General features: G+C 37.1%; 1 protein-coding gene across 1 annotated transcript; it reads right to left on the bottom strand.

The window, feature by feature from the left end:
• Positions 1-3,587: 3,587 nt before the first annotated feature.
• On the bottom strand, positions 3,588-5,303 carry LOC128663354 (piggyBac transposable element-derived protein 4-like). The gene has a single exon (XM_053717655.1). It carries the CDS (start codon positions 5,301-5,303, stop codon positions 3,588-3,590), a length of 1,716 nt encoding a protein of 571 aa, XP_053573630.1.
• Positions 5,304-25,084: the final 19,781 nt, after the last annotated feature.

Below are 25,084 nucleotides of genomic sequence, written 5' to 3' on the forward strand. Positions count from 1 at the left end.
CCCCTCTCAAAATTGTCATAAGTAACACCTAATACATTATTTTTAAAGCTTTGAAATGAAGACTTTAAATGCTAAACAGCATTATAAACCTAATTAAATAATCACACAACACAGAATATATAATTAAACTAAGTTAAATGAACAAAAACATTTGCTAAAACAGCATTATAAACCTAATAAAAAATCACACAACACAGACTTCACTTGCATATTTTTGCAAACAGTTCTTTCTATGCATTACAATCTGGACTGATTTATAGACAGGAAGATCTTGTTCCTTTGAAAGCTGCTCAATAGCTCAGGTCTAGCTAGCTACGCTGATTCATTTCAGCCTGCTTGTGTACTTGGCTGGCATATCTTTGCTGTAACACAAGCTGACAGCTCCACCTACTGGCTATTTTAATAAATGCACTGCTTCTCAATGTTTTTCAATAGCAGTCACATGACTGAATAAAAAGGTTGTTATTCTGAAACGGTGCAAATTGAACCGTTGTAAACCGAGGGCCAAATACATGCATTTATGAATACATAGAACATATTCTGTTATTTGAAGAACATTGGAATGTGAAATATTTGTATTTCCATGCCAGGTTAGCGCACTTGAAACTATGCGATCGAGTTTGCGTAAAAGTGTTTTTTTCCCACTTTTCCCCCACTTTTTTATTCTAACTTCAGCTTTTTGCACTTGCCGGGTTAGCGTGAGACCAAAAACAGTTTACTTTCAACTTGTAATACGATCGAAAAACCAACAATCGTAAAAATCTTACTTCTAGTGCAATAAACGTTTGAGCACAAGTGTTAATTTGCACTTCACTTGTAATCTGGCCCTTTGTTTTCTAAATTCCACTGAGTTTCTGTAAAGTAATGGGCGCTGACATATTTGAACTTAAGTTTCCACCTCATTTCACTTTCCTTCTACAAACAATTAAGGACAGATATAAAACAGGCAATAAAATAGACTATTCAATCATGTGTGGCTTTTTTTATCTTATTGTCTGGTTTATTATATATCTCTCCCTAATTGTTCTCAGCAGAAGACAGAGATATATAGAAAACTAGTTCAAACATGGCGGCACCCAGTACTTTATAGAATGTAGAGTACTTTATAGAATGTAGTATACTTTATAGAATGTAAAGTACTTTATAGAATTTAGTGTACTTTATAGAATGTAGAGTCATTTATAGAATGTAGTGTACTTTATAGATTGTAGAGTGCTTTTATAGAATTTAGTGTACTTTATAGATTGTAGAGTGCTTTTATAGAATGTAGTGTACCTTATATAATGTAAAATACTTTATAGAATGTAGTGTACTTTATCCCCTTAAGGACCAAGGCTTTTTTCTGTTTCCGTGCCTAAAGGACACAGGCAATTTTGGCATTTTTGCTTATTATTGCTTTCACCTTAATTATCTGCTTTCTTGTTATATGCACCCATCCATGTTATATATTGTTTTTTAACAGGCAAATAGGGCTTTCTTGTGATACCTTATACAGGGACATAAAACAAAAAAAATTAGGCATTTAATACTAAAAAATGGGGGGAAAATGAAAAAAAAATGCATTTTTTGGCAATTTTTGTTACAATTATTTCTACACAATCAAAGTAACTAAAGAAAAATACCTAAAAAAAGATTTATTATTTTCTCCTGATTTTAAGAATACCTCATATGTCTAGGTTTTCAAGTAATTTATATCAAATATAGGGCAAATACCACAAGGATGAAATTGTTAGTTTAAAACTAAAAGTTTGCAAAATTTGCTATGCTTGGAAATTAATCTTAACAGTGGTTACCCAATCCAAAAACACCACACAAAAGTATATATTTGTAGAAACTAGACACCCCAGGCTATTTATCTAGAGGCATTTTGACACTTTATATTTAACCGTTTTATTCCCAATCTCTTTCATATAATTTGGCTATATTTTGTTTTCTTGTGTTTTTCACACATACAGTAACAAAATATTTTTTTAAAAATGTATTTTATAGACATCACATTTCCTGTTACTATAAAATCTACATATTTGCATTTTATGACTCCTCCCAAGTACAGCGGTACCCCCAATGTATACCTTGCAATGTTTTTTAGGCACTTATAGGGTTACATTTAAGTGCTGCCCATTTCAGATTCCAGACTTGTAATTTTGACAGATTGCCTTCCTGGGCCCATGTCTCATTTGGAGCACTTCAGAAGCCCCCAGACCAAAAAAAGTCCCATCATGGCATACCATTTTCAAAAGTAGACATCCAAGGCTACAACATGTGGGGTATAGTAAGTTTGTCCATGTTGGCATTTCGCCACCAATAGCTGATGAAACTGGTGGAAGTTTGTTTTTCTTGTGTTTTTTTCGGACAAATCACAATTTCATTGTGAATTTTACAAATGTGACGTGTCCGATTGCCATAAAAATCATATATTTGCATTTTTCAACTCCTTCCGAGTACAACGGTACCCCCAATGTATACCTTGAGATGGTTTGTGGGCACTTATAGGGTGACATTTAAGTGCTGCCCATTTCAGATTCCAGACTTGTAATTTTGACAGATTGCCTTCCTGGGCCCATGTCTCATTTGGAGCACTTCAGAAGCCCCCAGACCAAAAAAAGTCCCATCATGGCATACCATTTTCAAAAGTAGACATCCAAGGCTACAACATGTGGGGTATAGTAAGTTTGTCCATGTTGGCATTTCGCCACCAATAGCTGATGAAACTGGTGGAAGTTTGTTTTTCTTGTGTTTTTTTCGGACAAATCACAATTTCATTGTGAATTTTACAAATGTGACGTGTCCGATTGCCATAAAAATCATATATTTGCATTTTTCAACTCCTTCCGAGTACAACGGTACCCCCAATGTATACCTTGAGATGGTTTGTGGGCACTTATAGGGTGACATTTAAGTGCTGCCCATTTCAGATTCCAGACTTGTAATTTTTACAGATTGCCTTCCTGGGCCCATGTCTCATTTGGAGCACCTCAGAAGCCCCCAGACCAAAAAAAGTCCCATCATGGCATACCATTTTCAAAAGTAGACATCCAAGGCTACAACACGTGGGGTATAGTAAGTTTGTCCATGTTGGCATTTCGCCACCAATAGCTGATGAAACTGGTGGAAGTTTGTTTTTCTTGTGTTTTTTTCGGACAAATCACAATTTCATTGTGAATTTTACAAATGTGACGTGTCCGATTGCCATAAAAATCATATATTTGCATTTTTCAACTCCTTCCGAGTACAACGGTACCCCCAATGTATACCTTGAGATGGTTTGTGGGCACTTATAGGGTGACATGTAAGTGCTGACAATTTTTTACATTGTTGATGTGTCATTTTGCCAGATGTAATTACTGAGCCCAGTTCTCATTTGGAGTTTTTCTGAAGCCCCGGACTCAAATCAGGACTATCATGATATACCCCCACTGAGCATAGCAATACCCCCATTGTACACCTTGATCTGTTTTTTGGGCAAATATAGGGTGAAATTAAACTACTGGGAGATTTTGGGGAAATAAGCCTGTATATACTAAAATGTGCTTTATACATACATGAGATAAAATAAAAATTAAAAATAATTATGAGGTTCTAGCACTTTAAAGATTGGCAGCCAAATGGAATTCTTTGAAACAGGTGCCAAGGCAAAGTGCAGGCTGTGCAGGGCAGTCAGGACAGTGATAGATTGTGTCTGTCCTTTTACCCTTACGCGAGCACACTCTGCAGCGCCTTTGGGGCTTTGCCTTTTTTGGAGTTGGGGGGATTTTAAAAATAAAATGTTCAGTCCTTACAGTAGTCCTTACAGTAGCGGGTGCTTGATGAGGCAAAATCCCTTTTATTATATTGAGCTGATACTGGAGGAAGCTAGGTATCTTTCCAGGGCTGCTTTTTCTAAACAAAATATATGAATTGTAGGTTGCAATGTGCATCATATAAATTGCAACCTTTTTATACCATGCCCTGGTCTTCCTTATAGCAAGATATGGCTGCAGTAATTGATCAGAAAGATCAACACCCCCCATATGTTTGTTATATGCCTTAATGCACACTGGTTTTCTTAGCATCTCAGCTTTACCACGGACAGTGACAGGGATAGTGCTCTCGTCATGGATTGTTGTAATCATGAGCACATCCTTTTTATCCCTAAATTTTACCGCCAGCAGCTCCTCCTGGCGCAAAGCTGATGTTGCCCCCCTTGTTAAACGCTTATCGGACAATTCTTTTGGGAACCCCTTTCGATTTTTGCGTATTGTCCCACAGGCCACGGTATCTAAACAGTAAAGAATGCGAAACAAAGGAACACTAGTATAAAAATTATCCAAATATAAATGGTACCCTTTGCCTAAAAGAGGGATAAGTAGTTCCCAGACTATTTTGGCACTGGTTCCCAGAAAGTCTGGGCAACCAGGAGGGTCAAGGTGGCTGTACTTACCCTCATATACCCGAAAGGCCCAGGTATACCCACTTCCACTCTCGCAAAGTTTATAAAACTTTATGCCATATCTTGATTTTTTTGATGGGATGTACTGCTTAAACCCCAGCCTCCCCTTAAATTTCATTAGGGACTCATCTATTGCTATATTTTTTTGTGGTGTGTATGCCTCAGCAAACTTTGTCTGCAAATGTGTAATAAGGGGGCGAATTTTATACAATCTATCATAGCTGGGGTGATCTTTAGGTGGGCAAATACTGTTGTCACTAAAATGCAGAAAGAGCAACAGCATTTCATACCGTACTCTTTTCATTGAATGTGAGAATATGGGGGTCTCTAAAACTGGATCTTTGCTCCAGTAGGAACGTAGAGTGGGTTTTTTAATAATACCCATACATAGGGTTAGGGCCCAGAATTTTTTTAATTCTGTAGTATCTGTGGGGTACCAGCGATTAGATTTAGCAATATAACTTCTGGGATGTGAAGCAAGGTATTGGGCAGCATATAAATTTGTATGGGTGGCTATTACTTGCATAATATCGTCCCCCAAAAATATGTTTAAATACTGAATGGGTGTAAAATTTGCCACATCCAAACTTACACCAGGGTCGGCACTAAAAGGGGGGATTTCTGGGTATGTGGCATTCGGGGGTACCCAGGTTGCACCATCACTGGTGCTTTCAGGAGCAGTAGCTGGTCTTTTAGGGGGCGGACTCCTAGGGACAGATTCAGGAGCCTCAGTGACATTATCTGTGACATTATCTGAAATGACACTGTCTGTGTCACTGTACTGGTCTGGATCAAAATCTGACGCAGTGTTAGTGATATCTGAGTCAGATGCCAGGATGGCATAGGCCTCATCAGTTGAGTACATCCGCTTCATTGTAGTAACAAGTAACACAGGGTTAACTGTCCCTTTTAACTAAAACTTAACAATTATATATAAATATATATATATATATATATTTTTTTTTTATTTTTTTTTTAATTCCCCCCTAACCCAAATAAACAAAATCTAAACAAAAGTGCAAATAAAAGAAAGAAATGGGAGAGGATAACAAAAAGGTAAACCTAAAAGGCTACTAGATTAAAAAAAAATCTTTTAACTTTTTTTTTCTTTTTTTTTTTTACTTTTTTCCCCAACCAACTTAAAACTTCCAAAACAACTTCAAATAATAACCCAAATGCCCCTAAAAAGTACAAAATAAAAATATGGAAAGGGCAGAAATAAAATTTGGAATGAACTGCAGAGTAGGCTGCAAATTATAAACTCACAAATACAGACTAAGCTGCAAATAATACAAAGATCAAGATATATATAGTTTTTTTTCCAAAAATAAGGCTTTTAACTAATAATAGCTTTGACTGGGAGCAACAGGTCACACGTCTCTCTCTCTCTCAGAAAACCAGACTGCAGAGTGCAGAGAGAGGTGAGGAGGGCAAGACATGCCATTGTTTACAAAACAATGGCTTGTCATTTATGACATATGATCATTTTGACTGGCTGTCAAAGTGATCACATGACTATGGGGGGGGACTAGATTAGACATCACTGGTGACAGCCCAGTAGCCTGATACCAGCATGCTTTGCAAGCTGATTGTATCCAGGCAGGTCTGTAGTATACAGTCACTGTGATTGGCAGTTACAGTATACTTAGTAACAGTCATAGATGGCTGCTACTAATCTGTTACTGAATAGCCTCACATTTAGGAAATTTACACATATAGGACAGATATTTATTTGGGCAATCAGGGGTATCAGGGGCAATCAGGGGGGTATCAGGGGCAATCAGGGGTTATCAGGGGCAATCAGGGTTATCAGGGGCAATCAGAGGGTATCAGGGGCAATCAGAGGGTATCAGGGGCAATCAGGGGCTATCAGGGGCAATCAAGGGCAACCAGGGGAAATAAGGGGGTAATCAGGGGGTATCAGGGGGTATCAGAGGCTATTAGGGGCAATCATGGGCAATCATGGGCTATCAGGAGCAATCAGGAGCAATCAGGGACAATCAGGGACAATCAGGAGCAATCAGGGGCAATAAGGGGCAATAAGGGTAATCTGGGGGCAATCTGGGGTAATCTGGGGCAATCAGGGGGTATCATGAGCCATCAGGGGCCATCAGGGGTCATCAGGGGATATTAGGGACAAACAATAGGCAATCAGGGGCAAATATTGGACAATCAGGGGCAAATAAGGGGCAATCAGGGGCAAATAAGAAGCAATCATGGGCAAATAAAGGGCAGTAAATGCGTTAAAATAATGCTGCAGCACTACAAAAATTTTTTTAAAACAGTAGCTGCATGAGATACACGCTGATCGTAGCATGTATCCCATGCTATGGAGGCACCCCTTATACTGATCATTTAGAGGCATTTGATCACAGGGACACCCTGTCCCTGCGATCGTTAGACTGGGGTGTTCTCCATTACATGATTTCCGCATTGCCTCACTCCTAAGGCATGCGGAAAAAGCGTGCACCCGACGCCGTAACTTTTAAACGGAAGGTAACTGCAGAAAACAACAGCGTCGTACAGGGTACGACGCTGGTCCTTAAGCACTAGATGACCAGCGTCGTACCCTGTACGACGCTTGACGTTAAGGGGTTATAGAATCTAGTGTACTTTATATAATGTAGAGTACTTTATAGAAAGTAGTGTACTTTAAAGAATGTAGAGTACTTTATTGAATGTAGTGCACTTTATAGAATGTAGAGTATTTTATACAATGTGGTGTACTTTATAGAATGTAGATTATTTTATACAATGTGGTGTACTTTATAGAATGTAGATTACTTTATAGAATGTAGCGTGTACATTTATTTACTGTTTAATGTACTCACTCCAGCCTCTTTGGAAGGCAGTGGAACAAGCACATTGTTTATAGGTATGATACTTCAAAAGTAAGTAAAATAATGAATGTAGATGGCAATGTTTCTTTATTTCCCTTAATAAAACATTGTGGGTTAGACTATGAGTGGATCGCTCTCGTGCGTTAACTTCGCAAAATTTCCCACTACTATATTAACCCTAAACTGCCATAACCCCCATCGCTGTTAACCCCTACACTAATAACTCCTTAAAGTGAAGGTAAACTTTGGTGAATGAAAGCCCGTTTATTAAAAATACTATTAAAAACAGGGGCACTTTCATTCATCAAAGTTAACAAAGCAGCCGTTTTCTTAAAAAAAATTACCTTTTTTTCTTTTCACAGCTAGAGCAGCTTCCCCCACATAGAGATCCTCTATTCCCACTTCAGCAATGACTAATCCTGCTTCTTCCAATCACAGCATGGCCTCAGGCAATGACTACCCTGGGGGGAAAGCTGTGATTGGAGGAAGCAGGATTAGTCATTGCTGACGTGTGAATAGAGGATCTCTAGGTGGGGGAAGCTGCTCTAGCAGTGAAAAGAAAAATAGGTCATTTTTTTAACAAAACGGCTGCTTTGTAAACTTTGATGTATGAAAGTGCCCCTGTTTTTAATAGTATTTTTAGAAAATGGGCTTTCATTCACCAAAGTTTCCCTTCACTTTAACTGCCACAAGCCCCACACAATAACCCCTACACTACTTAACCCCTAAACTGCGATTACCCACCACAATAACCCCTACACTTTTTAACCCCTAAACTGCAATTACCCCACCACAATAACCCCTACACTACTTAACCCCTAAACTGCCATTATCCCTACCACAATATTTCCTAAACTACTTAACACCCTAACATCTACCAAGACCCCTAACCTAGGCTAAGACCCCCTAAGTTGCAAAAAATTTAAAAACACTACAATTCATTTGTTTTACCAAGAATTAAAAAAACCACTACCAGTAAAAGCCCTTTTCTAAAATTAAAGTAGGCTAAAAAAAGCCCCCTACCTAAAAAAAAAACTATACTAAAAATAAAATAACCCTCCCAAAAAAAACTACTATTATAAAAAAAAACTAATCTAAAAATTGCCCTGAAAAGGACAAGTGATTATAACTCTTTTGCAAAAAAGTGATTAAGCTCTTAAATAAACCTACCCCCCCCCCCAAAAAAAAAATGCTAAACTCCAAAGTTTTTACTCACCTTCTTGAATCCGTCTCCATTGGGGGGCAGCGATGGATTCATGGCATTGGCGGTCCTCTGACGGTAGTCCTCTTGGAAAGTCATCTTCTGATCTTCAACACAATCCATCTTCATGCTGTCACTGCAGCACACTGAAGATTGAATGCATGGTTCCCCCTTATATAGGGGTGTCCAGCCAATAGAATGAAATATTTTTTTATTGGCTGATTTGAATCAGAATTCCAAAATCATCCAATAGTAATGCAAGGGCACCCCTATATAAGGGTAAACCTAGCATTCGGTCTTCAGTGTGCTAAGGTGACAGAATGAAGACTGATTGGGTGGAAGATCCAACACCAGAGGATCGCCAATGCCATGGACCCGCTGTTGCCCCCCAAAGGAGCCGGATTTAAGATGGTGAGGAAAAACCTTGGGATTTAGCGTTAGGTTATTTTTTTGGGAGGGGTATGTTTACTATAGGTTTTTTTTGCAAAAGAGCTTAACAACTTTTTTTGCCAAAGAGTTATAATTACTTGCCTTTTTCAGAGTGATTTTTAAGATAGGTGTTTTTTTTTGGGGGGGGGGGTATTTTAGTTTTAGCATAGGTTTTTTTTTAGGTGGGCTTTTTTTTAGGGTACTTTAGTTTTAAGATAGGGCTTTTACTGGTAGTGTTTATATTTTTGGAATTTTTTTTAATAGTAATTTCTTTTTCATTTTTTGTAATTTAGGGGGTCTTAGGTTAGGGTTCTTGGGGGGTAAGCTATAGTTATGAGGTTAAGTAGCATAGGGGTAATGGCAGTTTAGGGGATAAGAAGTGTAGGGGTTATTGTGGTGGGGGTTGTGGTGGTTTGGGGGTTAAAGGGACAGTGAACACCAATCTTCATATAACTGTATGTAATAGACACTACTATAAAGAAGAATATGCACAGATACTGATTTAAAAATCTAGTATAAAATCTTTTCAAAACTTACTTTGAAGCCCCCAGTTCAGCACTGTTGATGAGGTTAGACTGGGACACCCATTGAAAGGGGCTTGAAAAACAAGAACAGCAGAGCAGACACTCCCCCCTTCCCTGCACATGAAAAGACAGATTAGAGAAACAGGAGCGAGCAGGAGTCTGTAAACCCACGTATACATTTGACCTTGTTGGGATTAGTTAGGAGCCTGAAAATTATCACGTTATTAAAAAATAAGCAAAACTATACAGGGAGTGCAGAATTATTAGGCAAGTTGTATTTTTGAGGATTAATTTTATTATTGAACAACAACCATGTTCTCAATGAACCCAAAAAACTCATTAATATCAAAGCTGAATATTTTTGGAAGTAGTTTTTAGTTTGTTTTTAGTTTTAGCTATTTTAGGGGGATATCTGTGTGTGCAGGTGACTATTACTGTGCATAATTATTAGGCAACTTAACAAAAAACAAATATATACCCATTTCAATTATTTATTTTTACCAGTGAAACCAATATAACATCTCAACATTCACAAATATACATTTCTGACATTCAAAAACAAAACAAAAACAAATCAGTGACCAATATAGCCACCTTTCTTTGCAAGGACACTCAAAAGCCTGCCATCCATGGATTCTGTCAGTGTTTTGATCTGTTCACCATCAACATTGCGTGCAGCAGCAACCACAGCCTCCCAGACACTGTTCAGAGAGGTGTACTGTTTTCCCTCCTTGTAAATCTCACATTTGATGATGGACCACAGGTTCTCAATGGGGTTCAGATCAGGTGAACAAGGAGGCCATGTCATTAGATTTTCTTCTTTTATACCCTTTCTTGCCAGCCACGCTGTGGAGTACTTGGACGCGTGTGATGGAGCATTGTCCTGCATGAAAATCATGTTTTTCTTGAAGGATGCAGACTTCTTCCTGTACCACTGCTTGAAGAAGGTGTCTTCCAGAAACTGGCAGTAGGACTGGGAGTTGAGCTTGACTCCATCCTCAACCCGAAAAGGCCCCACAAGCTCATCTTTGATGATACCAGCCCAAACCAGTACTCCACCTCCACCTTGCTGGCGTCTGAGTCGGACTGGAGCTCTCTGCCCTTTACCAATCCAGCCACGGGCCCATCCATCTGGCCCATCAAGACTCACTCTCATTTCATCAGTCCATAAAACCTTAGAAAAATCAGTCTTGAGATATTTCTTGGCCCAGTCTTGACGTTTCAGCTTGTGTGTCTTGTTCAGTGGTGGTCGTCTTTCAGCCTTTCTTACCTTGGCCATGTCTCTGAGTATTGCACACCTTGTGCTTTTGGGCACTCCAGTGATGTTGCAGTTCTGAAATATGGCCAAACTGCTGGCAAGTGGCATCTTGGCAGCTGCACGCTTGACTTTTCTCAGTTCATGGGCAGTTATTTTGCGCCTTGGTTTTTCCACACGCTTCTTGTGACCCTGTTGACTATTTTGAATGAAACGCTTGATTGTTCGATGATCATGCTTCAGAAGCTTTGCAATTTTAAGAGTGCTGCATCCCTCTGCAAGATATCTCACTATTTTGACTTTTCTGAGCCTGTCAAGTCCTTCTTTTGACCCATTTTGCCAAAGGAAAGGAAGTTGCCTAATAATTATGCACACCTGATATAGGGTGTTGATGTCATTAGACCACACCCCTTCTCATTACAGAGATGCACATCACCTAATATGCTTAATTGGTAGTAGGCTTTCGAGCCTATACAGCTTGGAGTAAGACAACATGCATAAAGAGGATGATGTGGTCAAAATACTCATTTGCCTAATAATCCTGCACTCCCTGTACATTGTTATAAAACATTCCCAGATGGGCTATATAAATGGATAATCTACAAAACATTTATGCAAAGAAAAATCTAGTGTACAATGTCTATTTAATATGTTAGGGGTTTACTATGGTGGGGGTTTTGGCAGTTTAGGACTTAAAAGTTCAAGGGCTTTTTGAGGTGGGGTGTGTGGTGGTTTAGGGGTTAATATTGTATGGGGTTCATAGCAATGGGGTTATGGCGGTTTAGAAGTTAATATTGTAGCAGAGTATTTTGCAAGGGGGGGTTATGGTGAATTAGGGATTAATAGTGTAGCAGGGTAGTTTGTGATAGGGAGATGTGGCATATTAGGGGTTAATAGTGTATTTGGGTAGTTTGCAATGGGAATATGGTGGATTAGGGGTTAAAAGTGTTGAGGGTGGATAGTGTAGGTCATAAAACAATATTTACCTGTTTGTTGTGTTTAGTGCTTTGAGCTCGCATAAAAAGTTTGAGCGTAAATGCGATTGCATTCAAACAATCACATTTATTTTCAACTTGTAATATGAGCGCTCTCGTTAACATTACTGCTCCATTCGTAATCTAGCCCTGTATAGGTAGATTTGATGTTGACTAATGTCCTTTTAAGAGCTCACCCTAGAGACTGAGCAAAATCTAATTTACATGTTCATAGAGGATCCAGCACTGTATTTCTAGCCCAGTATAAATGCTTACATTAGCTACTCTTTTGTATCATGTACACATTATTTATAGACATGTGCGTTTAGATTCGTTCCAAATCGAAATTCGGCTGAATTTGTTAAATTCGGAGATTTGGATTGATTCGATTTTCCGAATTACGGTAGTACCAAATCTACCGAATAAATCCGAATTAGTTCGGATTTATTCGTTACATTCGGATGGCCATGGATTACACTAGTATTGTACAGTATATTAGGTTATATCACTCTGCTATGGGTTACACCTAATATACAGTACACAATACTAGTCTAATACACAGCACATCCCACCTAACACATACCGAAATTCCGAATTTCCGAATCGAACTGAACCAAATCCAGCCGAATTTATTTGAATCCGAATGAATCCGAAACTAATCCAAAATGAATTCATTCAAATTTTTCCGAATCGTTCCGAACCAAAACAAATTTTTCAGCCATGCACAAGTCTAATTATTTACATATAAGATATTCATGTTTCAGAACAACTAAAACATGTTTTCATCCTTATTCAATAATGACGTTTCACACTACATGTATTTCCTATAGCAATTCTAGTTAATCAGTATAACAATAAATACATTTAAGCATCTCAATGGTAGACTCATAACTGGTCTCTACTCTACAATGATTAAATGGGAATATGTCATCTTTTTCAATATTTCCGAGTGATATTTCATGGGTTTCTCTTTCATTACATCCTCTGTTCCACTGTGTTTACTTTGGTCGAGATAACACGTTCTCCCACTCTTTCCTCGATAATTGTGGTCACGTGTCTCACTTTTTTGGGATCTAAAATAGAAAGAAAGTTTGATAGTTAAGGATGGTTGTAGAACATACATTTAATACATTTGGTGGAAAGCTGTTAACATACGGTTTAGTTACAGCACAGCAGTTATAAAGATAATAACTTATCACTACTATAAAAGTTGTTAAAGATATGGTATCCATGTGCTAAAAACATATAATTATATAGCAAAGGACTAACACCCACTGGTTTCCGCCAGCAAACTTTCTGTTTATTCCGTGACATTTTAGGACCAGCACTCATTGATTGTATATATAAACATAGCATTTAACTGTAAATAAGGACCAAAAGACGTATCAAGTTTACCCATGGTGTAGTATAAATGTACTTAATTTTTAGGGTAGCATTATGTGTGTCCCGGCCATTGTTTAATTGTTTTTACAGTCCTTGTCTTAACGACCTCTATTGAAAGATTACTCCATGAAAAATATATCTGTATGTACACAAACACACACATTTATTTTTGAGTCTTCTATATGACCTATAGTGCATACAAAAGCTACATGTTTTATTATATAATTTTAAGCACAGTATACAGTTCAGCAACCTATGATATATGTATCAAATAATAACCTTGTACATATTTCAAAGAAATCATAATGATAGCCCAATCATCATCCTACTGTGCATGTTTAATCCTAAACAGATATTATAGTTTTACACATTATATGAAAAAATATCCCATCTTGAAAAATATTTTGTGATCTACTTCTAAATTTACATTCCATGCACATACATCAAAACAGCAATATTTGTATAAATTACTGTATAGAATTTTCCCGCTCTTAAAGCCAAATCTTAGTTAATAGTATATTGCTTACATTTATATTTGTTTTTCTAAAAGCCACTAGAGATCACTATAATGTATCTAGTTTCCAAACAGTTCCTTTAGCCATTTGACCTGTAAATATGACTAACTTTCCATTAAAAAAAGAATAAATACATTTTAGAAAATGCCAATTACAGATGGAAAAACTCCATCTATGTTAATAATTTAAATGCATTTTGATCCTGCCATCCGGATGTGTTTATTTACATTTGTTTTCTTTTCAATTCAATTTGTTATCCAATGATAATCCTGTGTGGCTTTGTAGCTAATCACTGGTAACAAAGCCAATTTTTTATCTGGCTATCTAATTTATATTATTTGTTTTCTGTAATTACTATGCAAGTTGAGACTTGATGGACTGTATTAAAGGGACATTATACACTCATTTTTTCTTTGCATAAATGTTTTGTAGATAATCTATTTATATAGCCCATAAAGTTTTTTTTTTTAATTAATGTATAGTTTTGCTTATTTTTAAATAACATTGCTCTGATTTTCAGACTCCTAACCAAGCCCCAAAGTTTTATGTGAATACTGTCGGCTACCTTCTCCAGCTTGCTCCTGTTTGTGTAAAGGGTCTTTTCATATGCAAAAGAAGGGGGAGGGGGGGAGTGTCTTATTTCCCACTTGCAGTGGGCTTCCCAGCTACCATTTCAACAGAGCCAAACTGACAGCTTCTAAGTAAGTTTTTAAACCATTTTATACTGAATTTTTATATCAGTATCTGTGCATCTTATTCTTTATAGTAGTGTCTATTGCATGCAGTTATATGAAAATGAGTGTATACTGTCCCTTTAAACTGTAAACAGAAAAAGGAAGACACTTTTGTTAAGTGGTACAAATGAATTACTTATGTTAATGTCAGTCTGTATATTTAGATGGCACATGCTATCTTTTCATTACAAATCTATTATTTATATAATTCATATATATAGTTATTTAAGTTAATTATATATATATATTTTATTATATAAAAGCGATCACAATCTTTACAAGTCAAACTTTTAACCCTTTAAGGACACAGCTTTCAGTTTGCTCAATTGCTTTATGACGGAAAAATTCCGTCATATGTCCTTAAGAGGTTAAATTATTTTTTTTCCAGTAACTGATTGAGAAAAACATAGTTTTCCTATATTCCAAGATTTTCATCTAAAATCAAGAAGAACACTGTAGAAATTGAATTATCATAGGAAGGAAGTGACTGCAACTTATTGTCTAAAACAGGACTTTAATAGTTCTGATTGTGAAACTGCTATGTGACAAGTTGTGGTCACCAGTAAACAAGACAGAATTGCAAACCGGTAAATCCCAATCACAAATACACAATTGCTGATAAAATCAGATGAAATTACTTTGACTAACAATCATGAAAATAAAAGTTTTAAGGGCGTGATTGCTAAACGCCATTTATAGATGTTCTGATTGTGATTTCTGTTTTCTCTCGTGTTCCCTGCAGATCTCATTTGCTATACAAGATATTACATATATTGCTATTAAATACATATTCATATGTTCATTTCTGTCATGTCCACTACTGACAAACTAGATTATAGAGATGAATATAGGTTTAATAAATTTTGACCATATGTTCCTCTATACGTCTAAAATGGTGTCAGGGTATATTGTACGTGCACAAGATTATAGAATTATTCCAAATAATCTTGAAATACTCAAAAAGGTCATTTTGCACTTTATCAGCACCCTTTTTTGTTTGTTGAATTCAATGTTTTCTTTTATTGTTAAACTCGTAGTCAGGAGGAAAGCTATCACCAAAGTCAATGCATCATAGCGGTGACTTCTCTGCTATCTGGATCCAGTAGGAACCTTTTTCAAATACCCAAATGGTATTACTGTTTGCATTGTGATCCTTCCGATGTTGAAAACACATATAAATAGCCAATAAACAAGATTGGAAAGATTAGAACTGACTCCAATATCTTAAAATATATTTCTGTAGTATAACTAAATATACAGACCCTAATTATTTCTTGCAAAGTTCTGAATAGCATTGGCACAGTTATCACAAACCAATAAATGGTTAAATACTACAACATGAACAGGAACACAAACAATTGGTGCAAAATACCTCCATCATACTTAAGTATTTTGACATTTACCTGATCATTCAACATTGAAGATAGTGACTGATTAACCCATAGTACAAGCCCCAATTGGGCCAAACAAAGAAGACAAAGAAACTAGACTTCCACCAGACCTTTCAAGAGGTGAATCACTGAACTGATCTTGATTTGTAATTAAGCTAACAAAGGGCTAGATTTAGAGTTCTGCTGCCAAAGGGGTGAGTTAGCTACGCGTGCTTTTTTCCCCCCGCACCTTTTAAATAGCGCTGGTATTTAGAGTTCACAGAAGGGCTGCGTTAGGCTCCAAAAAAGGGAGCGTAGAGCATATTTACCGCCACTGCAACTCTAAATACCAGCGTTGCTTACGGACGTGGCCAGCTTCAAAAACGTGCTTGTGCACGATTCCCCATAGAAAACAATGGGGCTGTTTGAGCTGAAAAAAAACCTAACACCTGCAAAAAAACAGCGTTAAGCTCCTAACGCAGCCCCATTGTTTCCTATGGGGAAACACTTCCTACGTCTGCACCTAACACTCTAACATGTACCCCGAGTCTAAACACCCCTAGCCTTACACTTATTAACCTCTAATCTGCCACCCCCGCTATCGCTGACCCTTGCATATTATTATTAAGCCCTAATCTGCCGCTCCGTACACCGCCGCCACCTACATTATACCTATGTACCCCTAATCTGCTGCCCCCAACACCGCCGACCCCTATATTATATTTATTAACCCCTAATCTGCCGTCCCCAACGTCGCCTCCACCTACCTACAATAATTAACCCCTAATCTGCCGACCGGATCTCACCGCTACTCTAATAAATGTATTAACCCCTAAAGCTAAGTCTAACCCTAACACTAACACCCCCCTAAGTTAAATATAATTTAAATCTAACAAAATAAATTAACTCTTATTAAATAAATTATTCCTATTTAAAGCTAAATATTTACCTGTAAAATAAACCCTAATATAGCTACAATATAAATTATAATTATATTGTAGCTATTTTAGGATTAATATTTATTTTACAGGCAACTTTGTATTTATTTTAACCAGGTACAATAGCTATTAAATAGTTAATAACTATTTAATAGTTACCTAGTTAAAATAATTACAAAATTACCTGTAAAATAAATCCTAACCTAAGTTACAATTAAACCTAACACTACACTATCAATAAATAAATTAAATAAAATACCTACAAGTATCTACAATTAAACCTAACACCACACTATCAATAAATTAATTAAATACAATACCTACAAATAAATACAATGAAATAAACTAACTAAAGTACAAAAATAAAAAAGAACTAAGCTACAAAAATAAAAAAATATTTACAAATATTAGAAAAATATTACAACAATTTTAAACTAATTACACCTACTCTAAGCCCCCTAATAAAATAACAAAGACCCCCAAAATAAAAAAATGCCCTACCCTATTCTAAAATTAAAATAGAAAAGCTCTTTTATCTTACCAGCCCTGAAAAGGGCCCTTTGCGGGGCATGCCCCAAAGAATTCAGCTCTTTTGCCTGTAAAAAAAAAACATACAATACCCCCCCCAACATTATACAACCCACCACTCACATACCCCTAATCTAACCCAAACCCCCCTTAAATAAACCTAACACTAAGCCCCTGAAGATCTCCCTACCTTGTCTTCACCATGCCGGGTTCACCGATCGATCCAGAAGAGCTCCTCCGATGTCTTGATCCAAGCCCAAGCGGGGGGCTGAAGATGTCCATGATCCGACTGAAGTCTTCATCCAAGCGGGAGCTGAAGAAGTCCATGATCGGGCTGAAGTCTTCATCCAAACGGGAGCTGAAGAGGTCCATGAACGGGCTGAAGTCTTCTATCAAGCGGCATCTTCAATCTTCTTTCTTCCAGATCCATGGTCATCCAGCCGACGCGGAACATCCATCTTCACCGACGACTTCCCGACGAATGACGGTTCCTTTAAGGGACGTCATCCAAGATGGCGTCCCTCAAATTCCGATTGGCTGATAGGATTCTATCAGCCAATCGGAATTAAGGTAAGAAAATTCTGATTGGCTGATGGAATCAGCCAATCAGAATCAAGTTCAATCCGATTGGCTGATCCGATCAGCCAATCAGATTGAGCTCGCATTCTATTGGCTGATCGGAACAGCCAATAGAATGCGAGCTCAATCTGATTGGCTGATCGGATCAGCCAATCGGATTGAACGTGATTCTGATTGGCTGATTCCATCAGCCAATCAGAATTTTCCTACCTTAATTCTGATTGGCTGATAGAATCCTATCAGCCAATCGGAATTCGAGGGACGCCATCTTGGATGACGTCCCTTAAAGGAACCGTCATTCGTCGGGAAGTCGTCGGTGAAGATGGATGTTCCGCATCGGCGGGATGAACTACATGGATCCGGAAGAAAGAAGATTGAAGATGCTGCTTGATAGAAGACTTCAGTCGGATCATGGACCTCTTCAGCTCCCGCTTGGATGAAGACTTCAGCCGGATCATGGACATCTTCAGCCCCCCGCTTGGGCTTGGATCAAGACATCGGAGGCTCTTCTGGATCGATCGGTGAACCTGGCGTGGTGAAGATAAGGTAGGAAGGGGCTTAGTGTTAGGTTTATTTAAGGGGGGTTTGGGTTAGATTAGGGGTATGTGGGTGGTGGGTTGTAATGTTGGGGGGGGGTATTGTATGTTTTTTTTTACAGGCAAAAGAGCTGAATTCTTTGGGGCATGCCCCGCAAAGGGCCCTTTTCAGGGCTGGTAAGGTAAAAGAGCTTTTCTATTTTAATTTTAGAATAGGGTAGGGCATTTTTTTATTTTGGGGGTCTTTGTTATTTTATTAGGGGGCTTAGAGTAGGTGTAATTAGTTTAACATTGTTGTAATATTTTTCTAATGTTTGTAAATATTTTTTTATTTTTTGTAACTTAGTTCTTTTTTATTTTTTTGTACTTTAGTTAGTTTATTTCATTGTATTTATTTGTAGGTATTGTATTTAATTAATTTTTTGATAGTGTAGTGTTAGGTTTAATTGTAGATAATTGTAGGTATTTTATTTAATTTATTTATTGATAGTGTAATTTTGTAATTATTTTAACTAGGCAACTATTAAATAGTTATTAACTATTTAATAGCTATTGTACCTGGTTAAAATAAATACAAAGTTGCCTGTAAAATAAATATTAATTCTAAAATAGCTACAATATAATTATAATTTATATTGTAGCTATATTAGGGTTTATTTTACAGGTAAGTATTTAGCTTTAAATAGGAATATTTTATTTAATAAGAGTTAATTAATTTCGTTAGATTTAAATTATATTTAACTTAGGGGGGTGTTAGTGTTAGGGTTAGACTTAGCTTTAGGGGTTAATACATTTATTAGAGTGGCAGTGAGATCCGGTCGGCAGATTAGGGGTTAATTATTGTAGGTAGGTGGAGGCGACATTGGGGGCGGCAGATTAGGGGTTAATAAATATAATATAGGGGTCGGCGGTGTTAGGGGCAGCAGATTAGGGGTACATAGGTATAATGTAGGTTGCGGCGGTGTATGGAGCGGCAGATTAGGGGTTAATAATAATATGCAGGGGTCAACGATAGCGGGGGCGGCAGATTAGGTGTTAATAAATATAATATAGGGGTCGGCGGTGTTAGGGGCAGCAGATTAGGGGTACATAGGGATAACGTAGGTTGCGGCAGTGTACGGAGCGGCAGATTAGGGCTTAATAATAATATGCAGGGGTCAGCGATAACGGGGTCGGCAGATTAGGGGTTAATAAGTGTAAGGTTAGAGGTGTTTAGACTCGGGGTACATGTTAGGGTGTTAGGTGCAGACTTCGGAAGTGTTTCCCCATAGGAAACAATGGGGCTGCGTTAGGAGCTGAACTCTGCTTTTTTGCAGGTGTTAGGTTTTTTGTCAGCTCAAACAGCCCCATTGTTTTCTAGGGGGAATCGTGCACGAGCACGTTTTTGAAGCTGGCCGCGTCCGTAAGCAACGCTGGTATTTAGAGATGCAGTGGCGGTAAATATGCTCTACGCTCCCTTTTTTGGAGCCTAACGCAGCCCTTCTGTGAACTCTAAATACCAGCGGTATTTAAAAGGTGCGGGGGAAAAAAAGCACGCGTAGCTAACGCACCACTTTGGCCTCAGAACACTAAATCTAGCCGTTATTTTGCAATGCAGTGAATAAATACTGATATATGTTATGGCTTTATTTTCTCTTTAAGACATCCTGGCATATTATGCATATACAACTGATCCACCTCAAATAAAGCCAACTAAATACTTTAAAAAAATGTATATTATATGCAATTATTTGCAGTAATTTAATATTGATATATACTATGTATATATCATTCTAAGCAATGACTTTAATGTACCTTTAAAGTTCAAATATAAAAATGCAGAAACAAGGCTAACAACAGGGATTGCTGCTTGATAATTATGTTTGGTTTCAGAATTTGACACCTAATCTTTTGTAAAACATATTTTTTTATTAATATCTGCTATAACTGCTTTGAAAATCTATCTACATTATATTGTGCAGTCTTGCAAGTCCAAATTACAAGCCACAGTGCCCTCTTGTGGTGAGTAAATGTAATCTGAGTGAAAAGATAAAGTTGACTACATATAAATAAAATATATTGAATTCTGGAAGCATTTCTATTAAAAATGAGTGTGAGTTTTCCATTATGTATATATTTTGTTTTTAAAACAAAATTTAAATTTCAGAGCCGCAACATGAAAACAGTACTTTTGAATTCTGGAAGGTTTTCATAATTATATTTACCTTGCACAGCAGGTGTGTCTACTTTCAGTTCCTTGCTTGACAACCAGTCAGTGTACTTTGTACTAGTCCTTAAAAAATATAAAATGTTTACTCATTTTTTTGATGAAATTCAACTCAATTGGTGTTTCTCTGAGGAAAAATGTGTTATTTTTAAAAGTTTTATAGTACTTCCATCAACAACATTGTTGTAATACATATTATAATTTTTCTTTCATTATTTATAGCATGTAGATACAATATTTCCAAAGTCAAAAGTAAAAATGAATTATTCACATAGAACATTCAGATAGAAAATGCAAATTTCTTATTTACTTTAATTAAAAAACCTAGTTAGGCTTATAGGATCTTAGGAAGGTGCACGTCTAGCATTCTTTTGTAGCAGTGTTTGCAACTATGTAAAACATTGCAATAAACATTGTTGGGTAAATATTGTTGCAAACACTGATGCAAAAGCGCCCCTGAGCTCACCTAGGATTAGTCTTCAACAAATGATACCAAGAGAACTAAACAAAATTGATAATAGACATTTGAAATGCCATTCTCCATCCAATCCATTTAAGTTTAATGTTGAATTTATTGTTTCTTTCAGATTCTATCTCAATATATTTAACCTTTGTAAAACTCGTCCAACTAGGGTCACCACCAGTGGTGGGATTCAGCCAGTTATCCTCAGTTCTTGCAAACCTGATCGAAAAATGTCCAGGTTTCGCAAGAACTGGTGGATGTCACCCTCTTCCCTCACCCAGTGCAGTACAGCAATTAAACTATAGGGCAAAAGCTGGTTCCCAAACAGCACTATGCAAGCTGGTTACTGAAATTTGCAAAGTTTCAGTGCAAGAAGGGAACTTTGTTCTCACTGGTGAGATGAATATTTAGCAATGCCAGATCTTGAGTACTGTGAAAGCTATATTGGTACTAACTGCACATGAGTATGTTACACTCATTATTACACACCCCTAGATTTGGAATTTCTGCTACTCCAAAATAGTGGCGCTGAACAATCTATGTAGCATAAAATATTAATGAAATAGATATCTACAATAAGTTCCATTATCATAATTTATTAAAAGACAAAAATACCTCTTTTCCTTTTTTTATCTGTTTAAGTTTTTAACCAATTTACTGAGAAATAAAGTTTTGAGTTGTTTTAATTTAGTTTTTAACATTGTTATTTGCTCACACTAACACAATTTATTAATTCTACTGTTTAACTTCATCTTTTTTCAGTATTATATTGGTTGTGCTATGTAAATAGGTTTAGATCTAGGTTTTATATATATATATATATATATATATATATATATATATATATATATATATATATATACTTGAATAAATATCTATTATATTGCCTATAATTAGTATATGTTCTTGGAGACTGTAGTAATATTTACAAAATTAATTATATAATTTCTATGAGAAACAATAAATGCAAGAAACCTTTTTTCATGCATTTTTATAGGAATACAGTTGCTATCATGGTGAAACTTCTACTGTAAGTGTTACAATCTAATTACAAGCCAATGGTCATTTAATATCAACCCTAGCAGCTTTAGTTCCTAATATATGCTGTATAATTTATTATGCAAAGATATACTGAGCATAGCCAGTATTATTTCCAGAAAAGGTGGCAACCCTACATCCAACAATTTTAGTTTTATCTGATTAATATATAGCGTGATCTCTAAAAATTGTAATAGGATTTTGTATGCTCAAAATAGCATAACATTGCTGGAGTAACTGCTAAAGTTCCCAATACATGTATCAAGTAAACAACACTCTGCATTACACTTTTTTTCTATCTTTTTTTCATGTTTCTGACTTAACTCAAAGAATACATACTGTCTTTTCATGTGTCATACATATGTAGAATTCATTTCACACAAAATATTGCCACCTAGTGGACAGTTATAAATTCTCTATTGTCTCATCCAACCTTTTTTTTTTTTTTTTTTTTTTTAAAAGGACAGTCTACTCCAGAATTGTTATTGTTTAAAAAGATAGATAATCCCTTTATTATCCATTCACCGTTTTACATAGCCAACACTGTTATATTAAAGTGAAGGTCAATTTGGATGGATTAGTGCCCGGTTTTTAATAAACCTATTAAAAACAAGGGCACTTTAATTCATCAAAATTGACATTACACTCCTTTTCTTCAAAAACTTACCTTTTAATCCTGTCAGCTGCTGCAGCGCTTCCTCCGCCCGTCGCCAAGTCCTCTTTGCGAGTCCAAAATGACAAATCCGGCTTCCTCCAATCACGGCGTTGCATCAGGCCATGATCCCCCGGGGGGAAGCTGTGATTGGAGGTAGCCGGATTTGTCATTTCTGACATAAGAAGAGGCTTCCGATGGCCGTGGGAATCGCGGCCTACAGGATTAAAAGGTACGTTTTTGAAGAAAACGAGTGAAATGTAAATTTTTATGAATTAAAGTGCCCTTATTTTTAATAAGTTTATTAAAAACCGGTCACTAATTCATCCAAATTGACCTTCACTTTAAAACACGTTTTACCTCTGTGATTACCTTGTATCTAAGCCTCTGCAGGCTGCCCCCTTATTTCAGTTCATTTGACAGACATGCATTGTAGCCAATCAGTGCGGACTCTTAAATAACTCTATGGGAGTGAGCACAATGTTATCTAAATGGAACACATGAACTAGTGCTGGCTATCTCTGAAAAACTGTCAAAATGCACTGAGATAAGAGGCGCCCTTCAAGTGATTAGAAACTAGTATATGAGCCAAACTAGGTTAAGCTTTCAACAAAGAATAGAAAAAAACAAAGCAAAATTGATGATAAGTAAATTGAAAAGTTGTTTAACCCATTAGTGACCAGAGCATTTTTTCAATTTTCTTACTCTTAAGGACCAGGGCTATTTTTAACATTTCTGCGGTGTTTAGCTGTAATTTTACTGTGTTTTTGCTTTTTTTGCAAGTTATAGGGCAATAGATACAAGTAGCACTTTGCTATTTCCAAACCATTTTTTCCCAAAATTAGCGATAGTTACATTGTAACACTGAAATATGTTAGGAATCCCTGAATATCCCTTCACATGTATATCTTTTTTTTAGTAGACAACCCAGAGTATTAATCTAGGCCCATTTTAGTATATTTCATGCCACCATTTCACTGCCAAATGCGATCAAATAAAAAAAAATTGTTAACTTTTTCACAAACTTTTTAACAAACTTTAGCTTTCTCACTAGAATGATTTACAAACAACTTGTGCAATTATAGCTCTTTGTTCAGAAATAGCAAACATATATGGCTTTGGCATTGCTTTTTGGTAATTAGAAGGCCCCTAAATGCTGCTGCGCACCACACTTGTATTGTTCCCAGCAGTTAAGGGGTTAATTAGGTAGCTTGTAGGGTTGATTTTAGCTTTAGTGTAGAGATCAGCCTCCCACCTGACACGTTGCACCCCCTGATCCCTCCCTGATCCCCCTCAAACAGCTCTCTTCCCTCTCCCACCTCACAATTGTCACCGTCATCTTAAGTACTGGCAGAAAGTTTGCCAGTATCAAAATAAAGGTGTTTTTTTTTTAAAGTTTTTTTTTAATCTATTATCTAAAGTGTAGGATCCCCCATTACCCCCAACCTCCCTGATTCCCCCAAACACCATTCTAAGCCTCCCCCTTGACCTATTGGCCACCATCTTAGGTACTGGCAGCTGTCTGCCAGTAGTCATATATCCAAAGCACTCCAGCCACCACAAGAAATCTTTATTTAAAAGACCTTTATTTTCATTAGTTGGGTCCAAAAGTTTACAGGAACAACATTTTGAACCTACAATAGGCTCTTAGTCATATACGTAGGTTCGAAACGTTGTTCCTGTAAACTTTTGGACACAGCTAATAAAAATAAAGGTCTTTTACATAAACATTTCTTCTGTTGTCTGGAGTGCTTTGGATGTATGACTATTTGGATTGACAAGATTTTGCAAATCTTACTCCGTGCCACACAAACAGGTGTGTTGTTCTCCTTCCCTTTTGATTTTCAGTAGCTGTCTGCCAGTACCCATTTTACTACAAAATGTGTGCTTTTTAAAAAAAATAAAAAAATAAGCCCCTCATTTTCTGTAGTGTAGCTGTCACCCCCCCTCAATACCCTCCCCCTCCCAGATCCCTTTCCCACATTTTTCCCCCTCCCTCTCTCCCTCCCTCTCCCTTCCTCTCCCTTTCCCTCTCCATCCTTCGAATTTCAGTTAATGTAGCATGCACCCCACCCCCTGCCCCTTTGAGCGCTCCAGGAAACACAGAGGGGATAGGTTCAGGATATCCTCCAGTGATGGGCCACCCACCCACCTCCCTACTATGGCTCTCACCCACCAATGATCGGCACCATCACTGGCTGATGCAGAGAGGGCCACAGAGTGGCTCTTTCTGCATCGGATGCTTACATTTTTTTATTGCAGGATGACTCAATATCGAGGCATCAATGCAATAACATGAAAGCAGCTGGAAGGGATCACAATCACTTCCAGTGTTTGAAAACACTGAGAATGTGCAGGGTACGTCCTTGGTCATTAAGTGCCAGTTTTTGTTGGAGGTACCCTTCACGTCCTTGGTCGTTAAGGGGTTACAATTACATGCCCTGTCTGATTCATGAAAGTTTCATTTTGACTAGACTGTCCTTTAACTAA

Source organism: Bombina bombina, chromosome 1 (assembly GCF_027579735.1).
Source record: "Bombina bombina isolate aBomBom1 chromosome 1, aBomBom1.pri, whole genome shotgun sequence".
Classification (NCBI taxonomy): domain Eukaryota; kingdom Metazoa; phylum Chordata; class Amphibia; order Anura; family Bombinatoridae; genus Bombina; species Bombina bombina.

Bases quoted from the DNA above. Each gene is read 5' to 3' on its own strand.
- LOC128663354 (XM_053717655.1), bottom strand. From the start codon at position 5,303: ATGAAGCGGATGTACTCAACTGATGAGGCCTATGCCATCCTGGCATCT.